General features: G+C 36.3%; 2 protein-coding genes across 2 annotated transcripts; both read right to left on the bottom strand.

Annotated features, from left to right (window-relative positions):
- Positions 1-1285: 1285 nt before the first annotated feature.
- LOC115695172 (uncharacterized) lies at positions 1286-1747 on the bottom strand. Its single transcript, XM_030622263.1, has one exon. It carries the CDS (start codon positions 1745-1747, stop codon positions 1286-1288), a length of 462 nt encoding a protein of 153 aa, XP_030478123.1.
- A 2866-nt stretch (positions 1748-4613) lies between these two features.
- On the bottom strand, positions 4614-5174 carry LOC115695171 (uncharacterized). Its single transcript, XM_030622262.1, has one exon. The coding sequence runs from the start codon at positions 5172-5174 to the stop codon at positions 4614-4616; it is 561 nt and encodes a 186-aa protein (XP_030478122.1).
- Between the last annotated feature and the right edge of the window lie 13095 nt (positions 5175-18269).

The raw sequence follows: 18269 nt of genomic DNA, 5'->3' as shown, positions 1-18269 counted from the left end.
TTACTATTATCCTCTAAAATATCATTTTCAAGTGAATTATTCAAATGATCATCATCACCATTTTCAGAATCAAAATTTTAATTTTTCATATTATCATTTTCAATCGGCACATCACCTCTATTTTCAACATTATCATTTTTAATAGGCATGTCACCTATTTTTTTCACATCATCATTTTCACTTTGATTCTCAATACTATCATTCTCAATAGGAACCGTGTTTTCAGAAATTTCAACATCAACAATATAATTATGATTTTCAAACGAAACTTGTGGTTCTTTTATAATAAATTTATCAAGTGCTCCTCTTTGAGATTGAGTTAACTCCTCAATTTTTTTTCTTTTTCTTACGCTTTTCATACCGAGACTCATGTTTTTTAGTTTTAGGAGACATAATGAAAAAAAAAAAATCAACAACAACAACGAATATAATGTTTCAAAGAATGATCAATAGAGTAAGAATTATTAAATTAGAAGAGCAAACATGGAACAAAATAACTTGGTATCTGTATTCGTTGCTAATTTTGTTTCAAAGTTTAAAGCTTCAAATTGAGAACGTTCACAATCGTCAATTGTCTAATGCTCATTTGAAATTAATTTTTTGATTTATGCAACGATATTTTTCTACAATAAGAAAACATACTACAAGTAGTGATTAACTAATTAATAACAATCAATAATTAATCTCAATTAAATAATTACAATTAAAAAAAAATATGATGGATTGACGACATTAAACAAGAGTGTAACAAATTACATATTTTTTTCTCTATTAAGTTTTTCATTATATAAATACTTAAATTTATATTTTTAAGAATAAAAAAATAAAAGAGAATAGAGATAATGACATGATGATGATAATAGATAAGAGTTGAAAGATAATAAAAATATAAAATTGAAAAATAATAAACAACATAGATAAAATCATACAAATTACAATTGAAGAAAGAGTAAAACATGAAATGCATACCTTAAATCTTTGATTGAATATTGAGTTGTTTGTTGATAAATTTTTCATTGGAGATTCCACTAGATGATACGATTCTCTAATTTTTATTTTTACTTACCAAAGTAGAAAAAATTAGAAAAAGATATGTTTTGAATTTTGAATTTTTGATGAAAAACTTAAACAATATATTGGTGAAAAAATTTAGTTGCTGGTTTCAAGAATAAATACTATTGATGGAAATTGAAAATGAGCTTAATATGGGAATCGGTTTTAGATGGAGTCAATCTCTCTCTATTCACTATTTTTTTTTTTTTTTGATTGAAAGTAGAGAATTTCATTAAATAGCCAAATCTGTAATTACAAAAGACTGAAGAGTAGTAGGACTAGTACTCTCAGTAAAACTACGATCAAACCAATAACAAGAGCCACGAGTCAAATAGTGTGTGGCCTTGTTAGCAGATCGTTTAACATGATAAACATTAACATTATTGAACGAAGATAATAAAAGTTTACACTCTTGCACAATATAACCAAAGATAGAAGGCATATCCACCAAACTGTGCAAGACTTGTATAGCAATAAGACAATCAGTCTCAATAATAATGTTTGAAAGATTAGAAGCTTTTATCCAACTTAAATCCTCTTTAATGCTCATCATTTCAGCCATCGATGCACTTAAAGAACCAGTCGAGTAAGTAGTAGTAGCCAAAATGATAGCACCATTTGAATCACGAATAATTAAACCAATCCCATATGCATTCTCGGCTTCAAAGGTTGCTCCATCCACAATCTTGATCATTCCTTCATTAGGTTTAGTCTAAAAATCCTTGCTGCCACCACAGTCAGAGTGAAAGTGCAACAGCTCAAAATGACATGTTTGAGCATATTTCCATTGACCAAGAACATTATGTGCAATAGACAAAACATTAGCAGTTGAGCGAGTACGATTGTTCCATAAAAGCTCATTGCGAGCTTTCCAAATGGACCAGCTGACCATTAAAATTTCTTCAACACCATCACCCTTGTGCCGTGACCAAACTTCAGTAAACCAGTCATGGAAGTCAGTTGCTGTCAATGGAGGTAAAGCTATAGCAGACACGTTCCAGCATGATTTGGAGAAGGAACACTCAATAAGAAGATAGTAAATAGTTTTAGCAGCTCCATTGCAGAATAGGAAGTGAAGATTGACCGAGACATGCTTGTTTTACAGTTGCACATGAGTCGCCAAACTACCCGACAAAGCTCTCCAAGCAAAGTGAAGGACTTTTGGGGGTATTTTTAACTTCCAAAAGTGATTCCACATTTCAGATGTCGCGTCCATGGACCAACTGCCTTTCACCACTTGAATGTGTTGGTAAGCGCTTTTTACTGAATAGATACCAGTTGCTTCCTTCCTCCAGTAGCAGGTATCACTATTAGTAAGCTTGCTAAGAGGAATACTCATTATATGCTGAATATCCCTTGAATTGAAAATATCATGGACAACATTAGCATCCCATTCTCTATTGTTAATCTTGATAAGCTGACAAACATTGCTATGTTGTAACATCGTGTGAGTAGAAGTGACATAAGGATTATCATCAGATGGGGGCAAAGGCATATTGAGAATGTTCGTATTTATACTCGAACGAATACAAATTCTAGCAACTGCCTTAACCAGGTCTTGGGAATCAAAAATACTTTTCCATATAAAGTTATGATTACCCCCAAGGAAAGCTGATAGAAAGTTTTCTCAAGGATAGTACCGAGCCTTATAAACACACCCACTAAGAAAGTTTTCATTTAAGAGAAGGTTCCATCCTTGCTTACCAAGAAGTGACAGGTTATAGTCATGAGGAGTACGAAAACCCATTCTGCCATCATCTTTATGTTTAGTAAGACACTTCCAACTCATCCAACTAATTGCACGGGTGTTATTAGAGGAAATGCTCCACCAGTACTTCAACATCATGCCTTCAAGTTTAGAACATGTCTCCAAGGGCAAAAGAAAAATAGACATTGTATAACTAGGAAGAGCTTGAGCAACAACTTTTAATAACACTTCATGGCCTGGTTTGGGCAAGAGTCTCCCTTCCCAACTCTGAATTTGTTTTCGCATTTTTTCCTCAAGAAAACCCAAGATTGCATTTTTGTTTCTTCTCATCGTGCATAGGAGACCCAAATAAGTACAATTTTCATCTGCAATCTCCATATGAAGCAAAGCCAAAATTCTAGCTTTGATCGTGTCTGTGGTATTGGCACTAAAGAATATAGAGGACTTACTTGTTGTGAAATTTTGCACACGCAAGTGCACGTATCGTTACAAGTAGTAATCTCACCGAGAGTGAGGTTGATCCCAAAGGATTGTAGTTAAGTATGTTAACATTAAACTTTTACTTCTATTTGATTAAATAAAAATTAAGAAAGGATTAAAACTAGAAAATAAAAAACAGTGAAAGAGTAAGCAATTAAACTAATAAGAAAATTAACAGTTAATAAAAACTAGGGCTTCGACTTCAATTATTTCTATTGAATATGGCCTAATATGATTATCTCCCTATTATCAAACTCTATGCAATAGCAGGTTTACTAAGGTAATTTATAGTCTTCTCAGATATATAAATCTCAATCACATGCAAACTTTCTACTCTTGTGATAAATTTAACATGCAAAAGGCATTAAATACAGAAACCCTATAAGCTATCTAAACCATAGGTACTCTCATCCTATATCGAAATTCAGTTCTGTTTCACTATAGCATAATTGACACTCACTTTTCAGATCTCGCATCAAAATCATAGACAGTTAATTGGTGATCAGACAATTAAAAGTAGTTAAGCACGAATAAAATAGAATACATAGAAATTGGGGGGAAAATAAATCATATTAATCCCATATATCAAATAATATCCATCTAACTCTAATTAAGTGTTTACCTACTCATGTTTATGAAAGCAAAATTACACATATTAACTTTAAGAAAAGAGAAGAAAATAGAGAAGAAAAGAATGCTGAAAACTATCTGAAGAATGCCTCCAATATTGCAGTTGATCTCTGAAATTCGTATATGTATTCTCAATGTATTTCCCTCTGAATTGCTTCCCCCAAAACTATTGAAGTCCACTTCTTTTATAGCCAAAAAATGATAAAATAAAATAAAATTCGCTGAAGAAAAAAATCTATTCTCCTTAGGATTAGAAAACCTATTGTGCTTAGGATTAGAAGAGGATGTGAGTTTTCTACTACATCGGCTGATAGTATTTTGGCCATAACTCTCTTGATATTGCTCACCATTGGACGATTCAAGATGTTCAAGAAAGATAAAAGAGAGATATAGAACTTTCATGTTTTGACTTTTTCCAAAATCTAATCAGAACATTGTCAAATTCAAGCTTGAAGTTTCAGCTTTATTTTCTTGCACAATTTTCTCTATTTTAAATATCATCTTTTTGTGAGATATTTTTATCTTTTTTCCCATCTTTTTCCTCTGATATTTTTCAAATCTTTTTTTATTTTAAATCTGCAAAAATAAAAGATAAAAAGCGTAAAAATACTGCAAACACGATTAAAACTCAATTAAAAATATACTAAACTTAATCTAAAATTAATACTAAAAATAACCAACATTACTAAAATTGAATTGCTTCCCCAAAGCCATCTCAAACAATTGAAGAAGTCTCATCACATTAGACGCCTCCCTTAGCATGACAGTAGATATAGCTATCATCGACAAATAGCATATGTGAAATAATAAGAGCCCTATTAGCCATTTTACAACCTTTTAGATGACTGAGTCTCTCAAATTGTTTCAACAAAGATGAGAATCCTTCTGCACAAATTAGAACTAGATACGGAGACAAGGGATCCCCTTGGCGGATACCTCGTTGTGGAATAATTGCCTTCAGACTTTTACCACCATGAACCACATTGTACTCCACAGTTATAACAGTGAGAAAAACCAAATCTACAAATCGACTAGCAAAGCCCATACGAAGCAACATGGCTCGAAGAAAGCCCCAGTCAAGTTTCAATGCCATATACCCATTTTTACCTTTTCTCTTGCATTTGAGATGTTGCATGACCTCAAAAGAAATCATGATAATATCAGAGATAAGGCGACCAGAGATAAAGGCTGATTGATTCTCAGAGATAATATGGGGAAGCACCATCTTTAGCCTATTTGCAAGCACTTTAGAGATCACTTTATAAAAGCACATTACAAAGTGAAATTGGGCGGAGTCACTCATCGTAGTGGGTTGTTTCTTCTTAGGGATTAGCATAATATTAGTATGATTTAAACCAAAAGGAATGGAGCAATGATCAAAGAAATTCTTCACCGGTTGATAACATCCTGCCCAACAATCGACCAATATTTTTGGTAGAAACTCAGTGCATTCTGTCTGGTCTTAGAGACTTGTCTGTATGCATCTTAAAAAAAAAAAAAAAAAAAAAAAAAAAAAGCTTTCTTAACTTCTTCATCAGTAATCGGACAAAGAAGTGATTCATTTTTAGCATAAGTAATTGAAGGTTCCATTCCCATAACAATCTCATTACAATTAGAGTTCAAAGAAAAAAAAAAACAAATTCTAGAAATAATTCACAATGACAGCAGCAAGACCTGGTCCCAATCAACCAAAGTACCTGAGTTATCTTGAAGGCTTTGTATTGTGTTATGTTTCTTACATGCAGTCGCCTTGGCATGAAAGAACTTGTTATTTTGGTCACTCTCGCGAAGCCAAAGTTATTTAGACCTTTGATGCCAAAGGACTTCACGTTGATTCAAAATTTCACTTAACTTCTTCTCTGCCTCACGAAACTTTTGAATTGAATCTAGATCATGACCTTTCTTCCACTATCTTATTTCTTTTTTACATTTAGAAATTCGTTTCTAGAAATTACCCATATAATCACGACCCCAAGTTGTTAGATTCTCGCCACAATAACTAATTTTTTCCATGATATTACAGTCAGCATGGAGCACCCAACTATCCCTTACCACCTGAAGCATAAAGGCTCACGCAACCAGGCATTTTTGAACCTAAATTGACGAACTATAACAAAGAAATTTTGGACAGTAGGCGGAATCAATAACGGGCAGTGGTTTGAGGCCGAAATTTTGAGATTAATTAATTGAGCAGGACCAACAATGGCTTACCAAGGCTCGGTCAAGATGAACTTCGATTCAATTTGATGAACCTCGACCTCTCTCCCATCAACAAGATAGTAGTCGATGCGTGTTTAGTTAAAGCCATTGACTAATGCTTAAGGGTAGTTGTTACCGCCTCGCTTATCCGCCTGACTAGTAACGTTATTCAAATCCCCTATAATACACTAAGGGAGTGTTGATGTTTGTTTCAGAGTTCAAATAAGGTTCCATGTTTCGTGGTGTAAACCTCTGTTGGGCTCACCATAAAGGCCCGTAAGTCTCCATGGCATTGAACCAGCCTCAGTAATTTGAATGTCAAAGAAATTAAATGAAAAGTTCAGCAAGTGGACTTCAACACTATTATTCTAAAGCATGGCAATACCCCCACTATGACCCCTTGCATCCACAAAGTAGAGGCCTTCAAAGCCCAACTTCACACGTAGCCTTTCCAAAACATCACCATGACTTAGAGTTTCACAAAGAAATAATAAATTGGGTTTCTTTTAGATCACAAGATTCACAAGGAATTGAAAAACCCATAGGTTCCCAAGTCAACATTAATTCTAGCTTAGTATACTCATTGTAAACGGTGGGCCTGGATAACAACACCCACCAAAGACTCGTTTAGTGAGCCCACCACATAGTTATTTCCATGCACAACAAAAATACTACCATCTTCTTCTATAATTTCAGAATTAAGCCCACAAGAAATAGATGGGCTTAAATCAGACTGAGCCACAACAGGAGGCCCAATAGCAGTCCCAAGTTTAGTACGGCACGGTTTAGAATTAACAGTCAAATTCTCCTCTAATTCCTCCTCCAAAGCGTCCACGTGGATAGTTTCCTCTAAGTTGAAATACTTTCCACCAATATTTCTCATAATTTCCTCAGTCCCCATAACTCCCTTTGACTTACTATTATTAGCCATTTGTAAATTTGATGCACCACGATTTCCTCCACTTAACTCCTCATTCATAGTGCGCTGGTTGATAGTAATTGGTTTGTTCACACTACCGGTTAGCTGACCAGATTGTAGCAATTCATCTTCATCACAATTTCTCAACCACTAGGCTCTGATGAGATTATTTCTAGAGTGTGGTTGGGCTCTCATCCATGTCCCATAAGGCTAGACGATTTGATTTGGGGGTGTATCGTAGCGTTTTGGACAGAATTTCTCAAAGTGGCCGAGAATCCCACATATAAAGCAAAATGTAGGAAGAAACTCATATTTGAATATAGCCCAGAAACCTTCCTCCCCTGTGGTGCGTCTTAACCTCATTCTACGCTTCAATGGAACATGTATATCAAGAGCTACCCGTACTCACAGGTATTCATGCTAAATACCTCAGAAATTCTTAGGATCGGACTCGACAAACGTATTAATGTAGTTACCAACCCCCTGAATAACATGTTCAAATTTGAATCAGTATTGAAGGCCATGTACTTGAACCCAGATGTCAAGAGTGTTAATAGTAACCAACAGTGCATCATCCCTTTGCTTTAGTTGTGCAAAGACGAACTGAATACGATTAAAAGTCCACGGACTTCCTTCTATAACACGTTCCAGATCAAGTTCATGATAAAACTGGAACAAGAACTAATGTGGTTCCAACTGCTTTACATACATACCTGTGCCCGGTTACCATAGGGATGCCATCATATGTCGCATTACGTCAAAATTGATAGCCTTGGCAGTAAGGAATCACCCAACAATACACAAGCGAATATCAGCAACTTGTGCATAAGTATCCTCAAAGTTGAACATAGAAACAATATCATCTTCCCCTTCTATTTTTATATTAGCACATAGTTCCTCTAGATCATTGATAGTATAGCTACTGGACGCCATAATCAATAGATACAAAACACTAAGAAGAAAAAAAATTAAAGAAAACCTCTCACCATGTCAGAAAAGACTACAAAATCTCTCTATTCACTATTTAATTATTAAATATTATGGAAAAAAAATTAAAATGCATTAAATAAGGAAAAGAAATCAAGGAAAAACATGTTTTTCTTTTTTAATTTGGCATGACACATTAGTAGAAGATTGGGTTAAAAAAAACTCTGAAAAGTCATATTAGGCCTTTTTAATTTTTGAGCCCTGTGCATTAATACTTCTTGCACAGGTAAATGGTCGCCTCTGGGTCCTTGTATTACATTCCAATAAAGTTGTAATAATGTCTTGAATTTTGTTTTATTGTAATAAAATCTCTAACAAATAGTGCTAAAATAAAAAAATTATAATAATGAAAGAATTAAGTAGAGAAGATGTAACGCCCTAAATAATTAGGCACGCTACACAAGATACTTACGAAATCCTAATCCCCTAATTGGGATTACTAATAAGATTAGCGCTAAAATTAAACTTTAATTATAAACAGAATTAAAATAAAACTTGTTACAATCTAAAAGTTACAGAAGTTGGGATCCCAAAAATATTTACAAAATATTATTACAAGTCCTTTTCTTTTAGCCGACCTAAGCGGCAAAACAGGGTCTCAAAAATACAACACTGGTAGACCCCCAACCCACTTGTTCTGATATGGCTCGGACATGTACATTCTTCGTCCAACTCCTGCACTCATGGCTGATCAGGAATAGTCTTACCCTTTCCTGCACAGTAGAGAAACCATGAGCCAAGCCCAGCAAGACAATATAAAACATATCAACAATATGCTCATCATATAATACAAACAACAATGTCATTTAGATCTGTTTGTGTGACACAGACCTGGATGTTGCGCTCACATGCCTATTTATGTTTACGTGGCGTAAACCTACGTGTTGTTCTCACACGTCTATTTACAATAAGGCCTTAGAATGGTTCTTCTTGGTTCTGATTACCGAGTCCAACCTGATTATGCCTTAATCGCATAATCCTAAAATCTCAATATAATCATACACTTAGCATGGCATAGCTTTTCTTTAACTCATATCACTAGGGTAATAACCCTAGGCTATTAACCGCTCATATTAGGGTAATAACCCTAATCCCGGTTACAATTACTCACATATATCAATCTCAATATAAGCGTCACCGCGCATACTCTACGTGCTAACTACTATCTTACCTGTTATCCCGCAAAGGCAGAGATTCCAAATCCCCGGGTGCTCCTGACCAGGTGCTGGTAATCCTCGCCACACAATCCGGGATTTTCACAAATAGGGTTAACCCCTGATTTTACATTCATAAAATATATTCACGGCATTTAAAATACAGATAATTACATAGAGCTCAAAACGAGCTTTCCAACAATATAAAAGCCTCCCAAAACGGAGTCCCGAGTCAAAAGTTATGGCCAAAACAAAATTCAGTATTTCCCGATGTACTCCAACCGGAATTCCGGTTGGAGCAGCCCTGAACCAACTGGAATTCCGGTTGTCTGGGCAGAGAACACGAAATCTTTAAGCCCCCAAAACTTACTCAAATCCTTCCTAAACACCACCAAACTTTCCAGAGCATCATTATATGACATAATAAACATATTCAATAGCTCAAACACAATAATTTCACTAAAAATCAAAAAGTGCCATTAAAGCTCCAAGCTTGAGTTCCATGAACTCAAGCTTGCTTTACACAACCAAAATCAGAGCTTACAATCAGATTTAAACTCAATGAAATCTTAAAAAATGCCTTTGAAGTTACCAAAAATAAAACCTACAATTCAACCAAAATCATGCTTTAACCCACAACATGTCAAGTTCTAAAACTTGAGCTTTATTCCCAATTTACTCAATCCATTTCTAGCAACAAAATACCATAGAAAACACATGGTTAAAGCTAGAAAACATTCTCAATACTTCATCTAAAGCTCAACAACATAGCCCATAACCAAATCATGCATAAACTCACTTACAACAACTCAAAATTCAAACACATGCAATCAAAGCATCACAACCCTTTTTCCATTCTCATCCAACAACAAAAATCAGCAACAATAACAAGAATTAAACCTTTAGAAACTACCTCAAATACTAGCAAGGCAAGCACAATCAAACTCCAAGTCTTAAGCTCCAAAACAAGCGAATTCCAAGCCAAAGCCAAACACTTTTCTTCAATTCAAAAATTGAAACATCAAGAAGGTTTAGAGAGAGAGAGGGGGGTCGGTGGTGTGCTATAAAACCAGAAAATTGGTTTTCTCATTTGTAAAAATTCCCTTTTGTTGATAATTAATCAAATGGTAAAAAGACCAAAATGCCCCTAGGGCTTAAATATAACATAAGCGTGACACAAGGGTAATATTGTCATTTCATGCATAAATAAATTCCAATTAATTTCTGATTATCACTAATAAATAAAAATGCCAAATATCTCAATCCAATTTACATTTCGGGCCTGAACCCAGTTCGGCCCGAAATACCCGGCTGTGACTATACCGCGCCAACCTGTCAGAACACACCTGAAAAGACAACACATGCATAATATATAACAATATAGTTCTATTAAGCACGTAATGAAATTAATTTCATCATTTTACCCTTCTCGGGTCATAATAACTAAAATGCCCCTAGCTCACCAACGGGGTCTTAACATATAATTAATCAAACTAATTCTCATATATTAAACTATATAATAATATAATTCCTCAATTATTCATAATTATCTAATTACGATTTTGCTAATCCATTTCATAACTCTAGGGTATTACAATTAGGGAAAAAAAACAGAAAAATACAAAAAAGGAAAAAAAATACAAAAATACTATGGGTCGGCCCATTAAACATTTATACAGTCCACATACAAATATTTACAAAAATACCACATGCACTAAGCCTTCAGCTGTACAGAGCGAACGATGAAGATGAATATACCTCGATCGTTTCAAAACCGCAAAACAACCAAAATGAAACCAAAACGAGGCAAATACAATCATTAATTCTGGCGAAATCAACTGGAAAAGAAGACCTGCAATGATCTAAACAGAAAATGACGAAAAAAAATCAAAAAAACTGTGAAGAAACTGAAATTACACATTTATTTTCTGTTTTATTCGATCAAAACAACTCCCCCTAATATCGAAATCCAGATTCATAAAATGTAGATTTGTAACAAACAGATCTGGAGTTCCCACCAAATCCAAAACAATGTATGATGTGAAAAATTTAAAAAAAAAACCTCATGAATAATACATCTACGTTAGATACAGTTGCATTTTGATTGATTGCCGGTTTCCAATATAAATATATTTTCTTAAAAACACAATAAGAAGAGCAAATTTGAATTAAGGTACAATCAGTTACGTATAAGTCTGTTTATTTTTTGTTTTGGTTGCTTTATAGTTGCATTATCGTTTTATTATAGTTTATATATTATGCAAAAATTTAATTTGACGGGGAACGAGAAATAGCAGTTATACATGGTAAGTTTTGTGCAAATAGTTGCATATTAGTTTTATAATGAAATAACATATGCAAGTAGCAAAGCTATAATCAAAATACAAACAACTGTATACAAACTAAAATACAGGAAAAACTCTTTGAACATCAACATCCATGATAAATCTCATTGTTACCCATTGATGATATAAAAATGGACAGGAAAAAACTAGACAAAAAACATATTAAAAAAATACATACACGAGGTGTTTACACTATTAAAAAACTATGAAAAAACTATTACAAAATGAGAAATAATCAAATGAAGAAACTGAAATGAAAAACAATAAAACATCTCGAAAAACATAACAGATAAAAAAACAACAAAATAAAACAAAAATTAAGACTAAACAGACGAAAATGAAAAACTCATAAAAAGAACAAATAAATTAAATTAAAAAAATAGAAGCCCTAAAAAACCAAACAAAACTAAAAGAAATGTTAAAATGAAAAACCTAAAATAGTAAAATCGATAAACACAAAACACACTAATGTCAAATACGAAAAAAATTTCAAAAAAGGGGGAAACGAAAAAGAAACAGAAAACAAACCTGAGATCGAAGACCAGCTCCATCTTAATCATTTTTTGAGCATCATCTTGATGAATTTTTTCCTGGGCAGCAACCTTTGATTTTTTTTAGGAGGAGCTCGCTCACGTTTCGACAACTTAGGAACAAAATCGGAGTCATCGTCTTATTCCTATTAGCTACAAATTTCAACCCTATTTTAGAACTTTTCTTTGGCACAGGGGAAGGAGAAGAGTTCAGCTATGGAGGTTTTATTTTTTTAAAAAAAAAAAAAACTGAAAAGAAATTGAAAATAATAAAAAAAAAAGAAGAAGAAGCGAAAAAGAGATAAGGGAATGATGTAAGGTGTGATTGATATAAGTCATCAATCAATGACGTGTGTGGCTGCATGGATTGTGTGTGCAAGTGGTAAAAGTGTAATAAAATAAAGTTAATCAGTATAAATGTTGGTTTAACCGTGTGAAGATATATATGTAATAAAGTGTGTATTTTGTATTTTTGGTGTAAAAATTTCTTACAATTACCCCCTCCTTATAGAAATTTCGTCCCAAAATTTACCTGAATAACTCCGGAGATTTCTGTTGCATATCCGTCTCGAGTTCCCAAGTTGCTTCTTCCACTAAACTGTTCCTCCACAGTACTTTCACCAGTGCAACTGTCTTGCTTCTCAAGACTTTCTCTCTTCTATCGAGTATCTGCACTGGTTGTTCCTCATATGACAAGTCTGACTGGAGTTCCAATGCTTCATAGCTCAGGATATGGGACGAGTCTGAGACATACTTTCGAAGCATAGAAACGTGGAACACATCATGTACAGCTGCCAGCGCTGGGGGCATAGCCAACCTGTACGCTACTTGCCCTATCCTCTCAAGGATTTCAAAAGGTCCAATGAACCTCGGGCTAAGCTTCCCTTTCTTCCCAAAGCGTTTAATGCTCTTCATCAAAGATATTCGAACAAATACCATGTCCCCGACCTGGAAATCTATATCCCGACGCTTTGGATCAGCATAACTCTTCTGTCTACTCTGAGCCTTGAGCATTCGCGCTCTAATCTTATCAACTGCCTCACGTGTTCTATGAACAGCCTCGGGGCCTAAGAACTTCCTTTCACCCACTTCATCCCAGTGAATAGGTGATCTGCATTTTCTTCCATATAAAAGCACATAAGGGGCCATCCCGATTGTTGCCTGATAGCTCTTGTTATAAGAGAACTTGATCAAGGGAAGGTACTTTACCCATGATCCCTCAAAGTCAAGCACACATGCTCGTAGCATGTCCTCTAAAATTTGGATCGTCCTCTCGGATTGCCCATCCGTCTAACGATGAAATGTCGTGCTGAACTTTAACTAAGTACCCATAGCTCGATGCAGACTCTCCCAGAATCTTTATGTAAACTTCGGATCTCTATCCGAAACAATGGACTTTGGGACACCATGAAGACGAATAATTCTCTGGCATATAACTCAGCATACTGGTCAATGGAGAAATTCTTCCGAACATGTAGGAAGTGCTCTGACTTTGTAAACCTGTCCACTATGACCCACACAGAGTCAAACTGTCCCGTGGTTCTAGGCAAACCTACCACGAAGTCCATAGCAATATCTTCCCATTTCCACTCTGGTATATTCAGTGGTTGTAGCAACCCTGCAGGTCGCTGATGTTCAGCTTTCACTTGTTGACACGTAAGGCACTTTGCAACATACGCATCAATATCATTCTTCATGCCTGGCCACCAGAACATGGCCTTCAGGTCTTGATACATCTTCGCTGACCCTGGATGAACTGAATAAGGAGTCGTATGAGACTCATCCATGATCTCTTTCTTGATGTTCTCATCCATGGGCACACAAACTCGATTCCCGAATCTTAACATTCCCGTTTCATCCACTGAGAAATCACTAGCCTTCCCAGCCGAAACCCTAGCTCGGGTTTTTATCAATTCTGAATCTTGCTTTTGTGCTTCTTTTATTCTCTCTAAAAGAGTGGATTGCAGAGTAATATTAGCCAATTGCCCCACAACCAACTCAATCTTAGCTCGAGTCATTTCACTAGCTAACTGTTGGGAGATTTGCTTCACAGTATTGAACTGACTCTAACCCTTTCTACTTAAGGCATCAACAACCACGTTGGCCTTACCAGGGTGATAAAGGATCTCACAATCATAATCCTTCACCAACTCTAGCCAACTCCTCTGTCTCATATTCAAGTCTTTCTGGGTAAAGAAGTATTTCAGACTCTTGTGATCAGTGTATATCTCACATTTCTCGCCATATAGGTAATGCTGCCAAATCTTTAGCGCAAAGACCACTGCTGTGAGTTCTAGATCGTGAGTAGGGTACCTCTGCTCGTACTCCTTTAACTGCCAAGAAGCATAAGCTATTACCTTTCAGCCTACATAAGCACACAACCGAGACCCTGTCTCGAGGCATCACAATAAACCACAAACTTTTCCTTATCAGAAGGAAGAGTTAGCACTGGAGCGGTAATCAAGCGCTGCTTTAACTCCAGAAAACTTTTCTCACACCGATCAGTCCAAAAAAACTCTAGGTTCTTTCGAGTCCGTTCCGTTAAGGGTACATCAATCTTTGAAAAACCCTCAACGAACTAACGGTAATACCCAGCTAAACCCAGAAAACTTCTAACCTCAGTAGCCCATTTTGGTGTTGGCCAATCCCGAACAGCTTCAATTTTGGCCGGATCCACCATGATCCCATCTTTATCCACTATGTGCCCCAAAAATGAGACACGAGATAACCAGGATTCACACTTTTTGAATTTAGCATAGAGCTTGTGATCCCGTAACCTTTGAAAAATTGCTCTGAGATGCAACTCATGCTCTTCTTCTGACTCAGAGTACACCAAAATGTCGTCAATAAATACAATCACACACCTATCCAGGTAGTCTTTAAACACCTGATTCATCAAATCCATGAATGTCGTCGGGGCATTAGTGAGTCCAAACGACATCACAAGAAATTCATAGTGTCCATACCGAGTACGGAACGCAGTTTCGGGATATCTTCCTCTCGAATTCTCAGCTGATGATAGCCTGAGCGAAGATCGATCTTGGAAAAGACCGTCTTCCCCTTCAATTGATCAAACAGATCATCAATTTGAGGTAAAGGATACTTGTTCTTGATGGTAAGCTTGTTCAACTCCCGGTAATCAATACACATTCGTAGGGTTCCATCTTTCTTCTTCACAAACAAAACTGGAGCACCCCAAGGTGAGTAGCTCGATCTGATGAATCCCAGATTCAGCAACTCTTGCAATTATATCTTCAATTCCTTCAACTCAGCTGGAGCCATTCGGTACAGTGCCTTAGATACTAGATCCACTCCCGAAACCAATTCAATAACAAATTCAATTTCCCGGGTATGTGGCAATCCCGATAAATCTTCTAGAAAGACATCAAGGAACTCGCATACCAATCTCGTATTCTCAGGCCCTGATGTCACAGGTTGGCTGGTATCCAATGTAGTGACTATGAATCCCAGACAACCTTTGCTCATCAAGTCCTTAGCTTTCAACAATGTTATTCTTGGTATGCGTGCCCCCTGAACCTTACCCACGAATACCGCTGGATTAGCACTATCGGGCTCAAACACTACCATCTTCCGCTTACAATCAATCGTAGCTCCATACTTAGATAGAAAATTCATTCCCAGGATTGTGTCAAAATCAGAAAATTGTAATTCAATTAGATTGGCGGTCAACTCACAACCGTTAATCCAAAAGGACAAAGACCGAATCCACCTAGTGGATACAATAAGGTCTCCCGAGGGTAACAGGGTTCCAAACCCTGAAGCATGAATATCACATGGCTTAAGGAAACTTTCAATAATTCTACTTGACCATAAGAGTGAGTAGCTCCCGAATCAAACAACACAGTATAAGAACAGCAATTAATAGACAACTGACCTGTCACAACAGACGGACTAGCATCCGCGTCAGACTGAGTCATGGTAAAAAGTCACCTCGGGTTCTGAGTAGTATTCTTCTTAGGCTCCTCTTTCTTAGCCTGAGGACAATCTCTGATAAAGTTGCCCACCATACCACACTGGAAACATGTCTTGGCCCGACACTCACCCGGATGGTGTTTCTTGCATTTTGGGCACTCGGGATATGATCGGAATGAGGACCCACGGCCCTGGCGGCCACCTCTGTTTCCCTGAAACTTTCTGTTACCCCCTGATGCTCCGAAAGCCTCAGCCTTCCGTTTGTGATCAGGGTTGCCACTGTCGGCCCCCTTACTAACATTACCACTAGCAGGAGGGTTCGATACCGTGACTGCATCCTTTACAGTCTGCTCTTTTGTAACATGTTGCTCAGCCTCCTCAGCAATCAAGGCTAGCTCTTGTACAAAGTGTCATGTGAAGTGGTAATCTTCAAGTCCCGATTGATTGTGGCATTCAATCCTCTCACATATTTCTGTTTCTTGGTGAAATCTGTGGGCACCAGATCACCAGCAAACTTAGATAGCCGATCAAACTCCAGGGTGTATTCGGCCACTGACATTTTCCCCTGAGTAAGCTTCACAAAGTCCTCCAAGTGTGAAGTTCTCACAGCAATATTGTAAAACTTTTCTTCAAAAAGATTCTTAAATTCCTCCGAGGTCATTACACTGACATCCCGGGTTTGGCCCACGATATCCCACCAGACGTGGGCATGATCTTGTAACATAAAGGTTGCACAGTTCACTCTTTCAATTCCCATCACCCCCATATTATCGAGGATACGGGTGATTGTGCTCATCCACTGCTCGACCTTAATTATGTCAATACCTCCCAGAAAAGTCGGAGGTTGCAGCTTCATAAACCGCTCGAACACAGAGTCCTGGTGCGGCATAATATACCCTTGGTTACCCACCGCTGGCACAGGTGCTGGTGGTAACCCTTGATCAACTGGGGCAGCCTGTTGCCTTAAACGTTGAAACTCTTCTTCTTGACGAAGTATAACACTCCGCATTTCTTGAAACATCTGCTGCTAGTCAGCAGGAGGATTAGCATTACCAGCCCCCGCATTGTTGGAATTATTTTTACCAGGATCTTAGATCTACTCACAAGTATGTTGATTTAACAACCTAAATATGAACTTCTAAAACGATGGAAAATTAAACACATAAAAGTAAGAGAAATCTTACATTGGGTGCAGCGGAATATATGTCTCCTCCCACTCAGATCTCTAACCCTTGATTCCTTTCTGTCGCAGAGTATAATCAAGATCTGAGCCCGATAGTCCTTCTTTGTTGTCTCTGAATTCTACACAGCCTTCCTCACTATGATTAAGGTATTACTTGATGTGTGTGGGCACTACTCTATCACTTAGAGAATTTCGAAAACAGAGAAGGTAGAGAGAGAGAGAGTGGCGGCTTGAGAGAGTTTTTGTGTGAGAGAAAATTCTGCCAAAAGTGTTACAAAAACTGAAGTCTTTACCTTCTATTTATAGAAGACCACCTAGGGCTATGGTTGAATTAATTGGCATTTAAAAATTGAAAAATCAATGTGAAAAGGGAAGCAAGGTGGTCGGCCTAGGCATTGTGGAAACAAGGCTTGCCACTTTTCCAACTTTCCTTTTCCTACATTGCTAGTTTCCTGTTTTGTCAAAAACTGCAAATTCCTTTGTTCAACCACATAAATGTCAAATCTAATTATTTAATAATTAAAATTAATTATCAAATAATATATTGTCATTTATTTATTAATAATAAAACTAATTAAAGTTTCGTAATTAATAAATATGCCCTTCAAAATCTCTATTTACTGTTTTGCCCTTAATAAGTGATAAATTCTCAAATAGACACAGTCTAACTTGAGAATTATAATTGATTAATTAAAATCAATTAAATGAGTCTTACAAGTAATATTGTCTCAACTAGTGGGGGGACCATGGGTCTATATATCTGAGCTTCCAATAAGCAGATCAAGAATTTACTTCTTAAATTCACTGACTTATTAATTCTTCGTTGAATCCACGCATAGAACTTAGAATTGCACTCTCAGTTATATAGAATGCTCTATATGTTCCACCATATAGACACATCATTAGTTATCCATTGTTATAATCCTAATTTGATCAATGATCCTTTATATGGATGATTTACATTGTAAAGGGACTTAATTACCGTAACACCCTACAATGTATTTTATCCTTAAAACACTTAACCCTGTATAAATGATATTTCAGCTAAGTGAAATGAGTACTCCACCATTTATTTCGTTAGGTTAAGCTCGAAGGAAATCATCCTTTGATTACTATTCGCCAGATAGAAGCTATAGATTCCATGTTTA

The sequence above is a fragment of the Cannabis sativa genome, chromosome 6 (assembly GCF_029168945.1).
Source record: "Cannabis sativa cultivar Pink pepper isolate KNU-18-1 chromosome 6, ASM2916894v1, whole genome shotgun sequence".
In the NCBI taxonomy this organism is placed as follows: domain Eukaryota; kingdom Viridiplantae; phylum Streptophyta; class Magnoliopsida; order Rosales; family Cannabaceae; genus Cannabis; species Cannabis sativa.
The sequence above is the reverse complement of the archived record's forward strand: the minus strand, read 5'-3'. Positions and strand labels throughout refer to the sequence as shown.